The sequence below is a fragment of the Ziziphus jujuba genome, chromosome 3, assembly GCF_031755915.1.
Source record: "Ziziphus jujuba cultivar Dongzao chromosome 3, ASM3175591v1".
Taxonomy (NCBI): Eukaryota; Viridiplantae; Streptophyta; class Magnoliopsida; order Rosales; family Rhamnaceae; genus Ziziphus; species Ziziphus jujuba.
Window position 1 is genome coordinate 6,064,898 of NC_083381.1, and position 9,693 is coordinate 6,074,590.

At 36.3% G+C, this 9,693-nt stretch overlaps 1 protein-coding gene across 1 annotated transcript; it reads right to left on the reverse strand.

The window, feature by feature from the left end:
• Positions 1 to 666: 666 nt before the first annotated feature.
• LOC107422018 (pentatricopeptide repeat-containing protein At5g16860) lies at positions 667 to 5,326 on the reverse strand. The gene is made up of 3 exons (XM_060816068.1): positions 1,861 to 5,326; positions 1,586 to 1,701; positions 667 to 1,501 (listed from the first exon to the last, which is right to left on the reverse strand). The coding sequence occupies exon 1, from the start codon at positions 5,317 to 5,319 to the stop codon at positions 2,734 to 2,736; it is 2,586 nt and encodes an 861-aa protein (XP_060672051.1). The 5' UTR covers positions 5,320 to 5,326; the 3' UTR covers positions 667 to 1,501; positions 1,586 to 1,701; positions 1,861 to 2,733.
• Between the last annotated feature and the right edge of the window lie 4,367 nt (positions 5,327 to 9,693).

Here is a 9,693-nt window from a genome sequence, read left to right on the forward strand (position 1 = left end):
ATCCTCGTATTGTGCTTTTTCTTGATAAATTGATTTTTGGAATTTAAAATTATTTTTCTGAGTTTTCTAAAACTTTTACAAGCATTTTTACATTTTTTTTTCCACTTTGGTCAATGATTTAGTACCACCTAGCTTATTTGCCACCCAATTTAAACTTTGCCAACTGGACCAAAAAATTGTCATCTAAACACTTTTTGCCACCTTAATTTTTAAAAATCTTGCCATCTGGGTTTTTTTTTTTTTTTTTTTTTTTTTTTTTTTTTTTTTTTTTTAGTAAAAAAATTTAAAAAAGTGGAACATTTGTGGAGCAATGCAGGAGGCACCATCCCCCCATTCGAAAAATTAATTTTTTTCTCTGCTTTTGTTTCTTTGCAAATTAAATATCAGAAGGCAATTCTATTTATATATGCATTTCGTGGCGTTTTCTTTTTTATATGAATTTCTAAACTAAATTTACAAATTATAATCAGGTGGTTGCAGCAATGGCAAGAGACTATTATTGTCAATGTTAATAGTGCTGCTTTTGACAATGATGCAAAGGTTTTGGAGGTCGGCGTGATTATTAGGAATGGTAAGTTGACTACGGGGGTGGGTTTGGAGTTAGGCGTTAACATGGGTTTCCATGATTTTCTTTTTTTAGGTGATTCATCTTCTGCAATGGCTTTGTCAAACTACAATTGCACTTATCGAGGGTTGTTTCCAAATTGAAGATCTTCAGCATTTGCTTGCTTTGTTCTTGATGGTTACTCCTGTTCACTGTCCAAGAGAAGCCAATGGCTCGGCCGACCAGTTAGCCAAGTTTGCTCTACGTTGCCAAAATATATTAATTTGGGTTGAAGAAGGCCCTCCTTGGCTTTCTGATGTTTTATATGTAAGGATGTACTTCCTACTTCGCTTAAAATTGGAAAAATCCTCTCTTTAAAATCCTTTCCTGGTCCTGGGTTTGAGGTAAGGAATCTGCTGTTCTGAAGCAGAAACTGGAAGTGTCATTTGCCGAGCCAGAAAACTCTCCGGATACATTGTGTCTAGGATGTGAATTGATGGAGCTGAATTTTGGACCATATAATCAAACATGGCAGGAAACATGCTTGAATCATTTTGCATAATCGGGTGTGAAGTGAAACTCATTGCCATCTCCTTCTAATTATTCTATTTCAATTTTCAATTGTAACTGCTCTCAAAAGGATAATCTCTCGAGCATGGTGGACGAAGCCTGTCTGCTTCCAGCACTACGTAGCATGCCTTACATAAATCAAAATTAGGACAAACAGTACAATGCCATCACCTTCTGGGTATAGAAACAGCAGAGCAATGAGCAACCATCACAACAGTATTACATGGGTGAAGTAATAGAATCTTCTTCAATCATGACTTGAGCATTTCCACCAGCTGAATCAGACGCCACAGCCAGCAGATACTGCATTCTCTACAGCATCATCCGTAGCTAACATTGTTTGCTTTGGAAACGGAACCTGAAGCAAACCTCGAAGATATAGCCAAGCTGGAAAAGGAATGTGAGTTAAAGAGAAAAGACTGAAAAACAGAACTCTTAAAATTACAATACAGAAGAAAAAGATGTAATTACCTGCTTCATTGGGAGAAGACAAGTTCTATTAAATAATACGACAGCAGGACCAACAGAATGTATTTTCCATATCCATTCCATGTAAGCCAGATAGTCAGCATAACAATAAACACGTCCTACAGAGGACACAATGATGTTGTTCATAGTTTTGAGTACCAGGCTGCTCAAAAATTCCAAATCCAAAATTCCCCATAGATAATAAGAATTAAAAGACCAGCTGCTAGACCAGAAAGAGTAGAATGCAAAAGCAGTAACTAGCCACTGAGCAACAATACCTTAAATCTTGATGGATTGGCGCTTTCTAAAATGCCACCCTCAGATGCCAAGCTCTGCTCAGCTCCTTCAGAATCACCATTTCTAATGGCATCACCACCCAATTTCACATCTGCTGTAAGGCTAATGCACAGACTGTCTTCTTATAAAAATTATAGTGGAAATTCTGGGTTGAGACAAGCATAAACCTTATTGCTAAGGATACCAGAATTCAACTTTTTAACTTTCTCAGCAGTCATATTAGGAACAGCATCAACTCCCACAGGGACATTGGAGTATATCTGAAGGCTGCCACTATCATGTGCAAAAGATAGTGAATATTGTCTTTGTACCTAGTAAGCAGTTCCCCCAACTATAGGAGAGAGATTGAACCCACTTCCAGTCTCATGTTTTGTGCAAATAACTTATTAGCTCCCATGGAAATTGCAAATGCAGAATTTGATTATACACTTGAACTTGAGACTCAAACAAATAAACCAGTATATCAGCTAGCTAAGTTGCCACCGTTTTCAATGTTTGATCAGAAAATTTAAAATTTTATTCAGAATACTCAAAATTTTGAACCTTTAGAAAGTAGACTAATTACGAATAAGGTTTTATTTAACACATTTAAAGTGAAAAATTTTCTTTAAATTATAATAAAATTTATCTCTAAATTTTATCTCTTAAAAATACCTATTGCATCTCAAATTCTTCAAAGATTGGGTATGAAGGAATAGACACACAAATTAAGAGGGATGGAGATCAAAAGTAAAGATAAAATAATGATAAAACCAAATGCATTGTTCCCAAAATGTTTTGTCAAATTTTCTGAAGAGCTAAAATTGTTATGTTACAGATTCTCAATATAAATTATGTTGAATAATTACATGATATTACCAATAGCCTCGGCATGAGCAAGATCCATTCTTAAAATGATGGAAGCGACTAGAGTCTCTCAAGATGATTTCATTTTCAATAATCATGGATATGTAGGTGATGGCACTGTGGCAATCGCCGCAGACACGCAAGTTCTTGGTGATCCGGATTGGTACACCTGGAGGAGATGTTAGGATGCAATAGGCAAGAGCCAACTTTTCACTATGTTCATAAAGAAGATCACCTTTCTCCTCATCATCCACATCATGGAGTGCAAATTTTGTCTCAGGAACATACCCAATGGCTTTGATGCGTTCGATCAACTTAGCAAGTAATTCATATATTTGTTGAGACTGAGGATGCCTCCTATCGCCTACGAAAAAGCTTACTGTGCCTTTTTTATCTTGCACCCAACTGCAACCAGGTCTCTTCTTGATCCCTGTATGTTTCATTAAAGATCTAATCCTGGCCACATCTTTCCAACGTCTAGCATTGGCATATATGTTTGATAGCAGTGTATATGATCCATCATTCACCGACTCCGACTCTAACAATTTATTTGCAGCAAATTCACCAAGTTCAATGTTTGCATGGGTCCTGCAAGCACTAAGTAGTGCAAACCAGATTATTGGAGTTGGTTCCACAGGCATGCCTTTAATCAAATTCAAGGCTTCACCCAGGCGACCAGCACGACCCAGGAGGTCAACCATGCAAGCATAGTGTTCCACCCCAGGAGGAACTCCATAATCGGTACTCATGCCATTAAAGTATTTCATTCCTTCATCAATCATTCCAGAATGGCTGCAAGCATAAAGGACAACGACAAAGGTTATACCATCAGGCACAAAACCCACCTTTCTCATCTCATCAAAAACCTGAATAGCTTCTTTTCCACGGCCATGCATTCCATAACCAGTCATTAAAGATGTCCAAGATACAGCATTTCGCTGTTCCATGCTATCAAACACAAGTCGAGCAGCATCAATGTCTCCAGATTTGGTGTACATATCAATAAAGCAATTAGACACAAAAAGCATCGTGGAATCATAATGGTTGCGCATTACATATGCATGAATTTGTTTACCAAACCTTAGTGCAGCCAAACGAGCACATGCTATCAGGGCACAAGATATAGTAAAAGCATTTGGCTTTGTGTAGTGTGAAACCATCTGGGAGAAAAGTTCTAGTGCGTCATTGGCTTCCCCATGCTGAGCATATCCACCAATCATGACTGTCCAAGTCACCACATTCCTCTCCTTCAGAGCTACTAAATCAAACATCTTCCTTGCAACTTCAATACCTTTACATTTAGCATACATATCAATTAGACCATTAATCACCATTAGGTTCTCCCCTGGATCTCCCCCATCCAGGTTCAAGATTGATTTTATGGCATAACAATGGGTCTCTTTTCCATTAAGCAATGCTCCAACAGACGCACAACCTGAAAGAAGAGACACAAGGGTGACAACATTAGGCTTGGATGCACCAGCCTGCATTTTACGAAACACATTCAACGCTTCATAACCATATGCCCTTTGAGCATACCCTGCAATTACAGCACTCCAAGTCACAACATTCAGTTCAATCATCTCAACCTGCATCCTTTTATACAAATCAAAAACATCCTCAAATCTGCCAATTTGAGAAAACCCAGTAACCATGGCATTCCAAGATACTACATCCTTAACTTTCATGCGCTCAAAAACCTTGCTTGCATCATCCATCATCCCACACTTAGCATACATGTCCACCACAGCATTACCCACAAACACATCTTCAAACAATCCACTTCGAACAGAAAAGCCATGAATCTGCTTACCCCACTTCCACATGCCCGTAGCACCACAAGCAGGAAGGACATTCACGAGACTAACAGCATCCGGACATATACTAAGGTCCTTGGTCATTTGACCAAACATTTCAAGTGCATTCTTGGAATCACCATTCTGGACATAAGCAGCCACGATGGAGTTCCATGAAACAACATCACTTATCCCTCTTTTAAACGATTCCTCAAACATTTTGCGTGCATCATCCAACGCACCACATCGACCATACATTGTGACAATTGCATTGCAAACAAACACATTCTCCTCGTACCCATTTGAACATACAACACCATGGAACGACGTGCCTCGTCGAAACGAGGGAAGCTCACCGCAAGCTTTGAGAACAAAAGGGAAGGTGTAGTGATCAGGCTTCCACCCAAGTACCAACATCCGGTGGTAGAGATTGAGCACTTCCTTAAGCAACCCAGAACGCACAGCTTGCCTCATCAACGCATTCCACCAGAACACAGTGGGTGGAGATGGCTGGAGGCTTTCGAGCAATGACATGGCATGTTGTGGAGCATTGGCAGCAATATAAGTTCCAATAAGGTGAGTGATATAGTTTGTGAGGCCTTGGACTAGGATTTGTTGATGGATGGTCTTGGCATGAATTAGGGACTTGCATTGTTTCAGGAGTGTGGTTGTGATGAGAGGTATAGTGGTTGGTGGTGGTGCAGTAGAGAAGAAAGCAGTGTTACTGCCGATGGTAGCTGAGAGTGGTTTAAGGAAATGCTGATGGTTTGAATTTAGACGAAATAAGAAGATGGGCATGCTAGTTACGAACCGTACATGCCCGTTGGTTGGAAATGTTTTGAAACTTTGAATGAAAAAACATCCCAAAATTGGGACCACAAACAAATTTAAAGTAGAATTAAGCACTGCAGTTGAGCACCTAGTTGTGTGACATTGATACAATGCTTATATATATATATGACAATATAAGGGTGTCTTTTCTAACTATGTAAAAACTACAGGGACATGTTCGCAAACTTATAAAAATCAATTTTGGGTTCAGTCCCGTTGGCCATCCCTTTTCGTCCTTCGCAAATCTATCTCATCCTGTATCTCTTTCTTTCTCTGTTTCTTGGAGCTTCCACTTGGCCCATGGACTCACTCACATCTTGAACCCACAAAATCTAGCCTCCGAGGTCGATCTGGGTACGCATTTTGTCTCCTACATTATCAGTTTTTATTTATTTATAAATTTACTCAGATTTTGCTGCTTGGTTGTGGCAATGTACTTGTTTTGAACTTGGTAATGTTTGGTTTCTGGTCTACATTTGATGGTGCATTTGGAAATGGGGGTTTGATAATTCGCTTAAATGTGTTATTTATAAATTTAAGTAGAACCTGTACTCAATTATAATATCATTTTTCAACATTAAAGATACCAAAACAAAAGCAAATACATGTATAAAATCAAGTTTTATTATTATTAAAAATAAACAGCTTGTTGTTGAGTTAATGAGATATTTTTTAGACATCTCCTTTACTGAAAAAAATTCAGTTCAGTATTTGATAGCTAGAAAACTGATCACATAATGAATTGAACTTTAAACTACTAATTGCAAATAACATGGCTAGAACATGGAATTTTCAAGTTTCACCAATTAAATTGTGCCATTTAAACGCACAGTACTGATGAGATTTTTTAATTTTATACTCTACAGGTAAATCATTTGGTTTCTTCTTTATTTGTGATTTGTGAATGTTATAATCTAATTTATATGTGTATGTGTGTTTGTGTGGGTGTCTATATGTTTTTATACGTAAGGTTTAAAAATTTTAGTTTTTTATTATTTTATTTTAATAGGCTTTTGCTGTTATCTATCTTCTCATTATTGAAGTGTATCACATTCCTTCTTAATCATCAAGCTTTGACTTTTTATTAGTTAAACATGATAAAACTGTTTGTTTTTACATGGTAAGGGGCAATATAATAGAATTACTTAATCCTTGGGAGGTTTATTGTTGAATTTTAAAAAAGTGGTAGCAAAATGTCTAAATGGCATACTTGATGTTGTCTAAATGAAATCTGCTTTTTGTTTTATTGTGAACTGACAATAAACCTAGTTATTTTTTGTCCTAATAATAACTTTCATTGCTTGTGATTAATAATGAATTAGGCTGTAAGATTTTGAAGAAACACTCCAACTGTAAAGGGGAGATACTGAGGATGACATAAAGCCTAAGAAGATAGCTTTTGTCATCGTGGGAACAACTTGTTTTGATGCTCTTGTTGGAGCAGTCGACACTCAAGCAGTTAAAAGAAGTATTATTCAGAAGAGGCTAGACCCACAGTGGATCCTATGCTCCTTGAAGGTATTTCTTCATCTTGGATTTGCACTTCTGACATTGTATGTCATGGTTTTTGTATAAAAGTTCCTGTAACCTTAAGCGAAAAGCTTGAGAAGCTGTGTTGTTGTTATGAAAGAACCAATTGATAAGTCTAAGAACACCACAAACCAAAATTGATAAGTCCACAAATGTTCACAAAAAATAAAGAGAATAATTTTCTCACAATAACAATATTTCTTCAAATTCAAGGTATGAATTTTGTTCAATATATAGGCTTAGAAAAATACAAGGAAACAATAAAAATGCAAAGAAAGCTATGCATGGTTAAATTTGACCTAGGATAATGAATCTAGTCCTATTTGACATTAAATACATTCCACAACCTATTTCGATGAATCTAATCCTATTTGATGTTAAATACATTCCACCAGCTTTTCTACAATGATTCTAGTCCTATTTGACATTGAATACATTCCACCAACTATTTCACCAAAAAATGGTAGGTGTCTTTCTCTCTCTCTTGTGTCATCAGAACATCATACGGGCATGTTCTCGATGGTATCTTCCATGTTTGTGTCACATACTTGAAGTAAGTTGACCATGGTTTGATCACCTTCAACAGTGATGTTAGGATTTACAACCATTGAAAACAATTCTTGTACCAACCGGTTGAGTACCTCTTTGAACCTCTTCGCTTGGGATCTTGTGATAGGTTCTTGAATAAACTCTAATGGATTTTTGTTCCATTGGATAGCCCTAGTCTTGTCCTCATCATAAATATTTCAAGTTATAAAAAGTTCTCAATCTTAGTTTGTGTTCCTTTTCAGGTTCTACTGTCTGTATTGCCAAAAAAAGTGTTATACTGTTTGATATTGTCAAGGCATAAGGGTGCCTAAGGGTCTGTCGGATTAAACACTAAGATTCATGAATCAAAGTTTGGCATGTCTAATCTTAAATTAAATGATCATAAATTTAGGCATCAACTGGAAGTCATTTATATTCTATCTAGTTTTTGTGGATACATGCACAGTGCACATTGTTACATGCTACAACCCCCCATCAAGTCATTTTAGATAAGGCATTTGTCAAGTCAAATCAAATGTTGCGATGCTAAAAATTATTAAAACAATGAGAAGTTTCTAGTAATAAAACTCTAGGGTAGCTATCTAGCTTCTTAGATCAAATTCAGAAAATTGCCTGTACACTTTATTATGGAAAAAGCATTAAGAAATAGATTCTTTCATTATATTTTCTGGAAGAAATTGGACATAGCAAAAGGATGATTGTGAAAATTTGTCAAATTTATCCATCAAAGTTGTTGTCCAAGCAATCCTATCATTGTAAATTATCTGCAAGTTTAACTGATTAGCTTGCATTTCAACAGGTCTATTAGATTGAATAATCTAAAGCTCTGTCCCTTGTACTAATTTCTTTTGCAGTCTGAAGGAGGAGATGGGTCCATAGCAACAGACCACTTTACTTTTTCATCAAGCAATGCAGACATAAACTTGCAATCACTCATGCAGGTAAACCTTTGTAGGTAAATCACTATATTATCAATTGTTCTTAATTTGAATAGTCTGGTTCAAATTTCTCTCCATGGCCATTTCTCATCTTAATGATATTTCATTTTCTTCTTTGTTTAAAGAATGTTATTTTATTAGTATAGAAAAAAACTTGTTAAACCCTAAATGAAATATGTGAAAAAGAATTTGTTGGTTCAAAGCCACCTTCTTCCAAGGCTTGATTATTGTTTATAAGTCCTAAGATGCATTTTGACTGTAAAATATGGTGCAGGGTCAGGAAGTATATTTGAGACATTGCGGCTAGGAAAACTCTAACTTGTGGTGGTCTATAAAGATTTTGATGGAAATCATCAAAGTGAGCTTGTAAAAGAATTAGCCTAGAGGAAGCATTCATATAATGCTCGCCCTCAAACACTTGATCAGACAATTGCAAAAATGAATTTGGAGTCTCTCATTCGATACTCTCCTTGTGAAGCCACACTGGTTGCCAAGATTATTAATAGTTTTCTAGATTTTCTAAGATGGTAGTAAAGCCATTTCTCTTTTAAAGCCACTATATTTGACTAAGGAAGTGAAAGTGACACCAATTAATAAGCTGTCATGATAAGAGTAAAATTCAAATTGAATTCTACCAATTGCACCGCCTCATCCTCTTTAACCTCCTAATGCACCTCTATATATATGTATTTCCATATCTTGTCAATTGATTCCATCTCATATAGACTGTGAGTCTATTTTGGTGAGAAAGAAATATAGAAAACAAAGAGAAAGAGGAGAGTATTAAAGAGAGAACTATTAAGGGGATTTTCTCCTAAATATTTGTGTCTTTCCTTTGTATGAGAGAGAATGTGTTTTTTCTCCTACTAAAAGAGAAAGGATATTATCAATTGTGCTATTCTTATTTTAGAGAGAAATTATTTTATTCTTTTGCTATAATAAAATCTTTCTACAATTGCCAATTATTTTGTGTGTATTTTAGTTGAATATTTTACACACAAATTTTTCATTTTTTCATTTCCACTTCAACTGCAATTGTGTGGTCTGTACCTCGATTTCCTAACAATGGTATCAGAGCTTGGTTCATAGGTATCTACAACAATGGTGAGAAGTACAAAATAGAAAATTTCAATGAGAATAATTTCTCATTGTGGAAAATGAGAATGAAAGCAGTTTTAAGAAAATATAACTGCTTGGCGGCAATTGGTTAAAGGCCCGCCGAGTTCCTTGACGATGACAAGTGGAACGAGATGGAAGGAAATGCTATTGCTAATCTGCATCTAGCACTAGCTGATGAAGTATTGTCCAGTGCGACGGAGAAAGG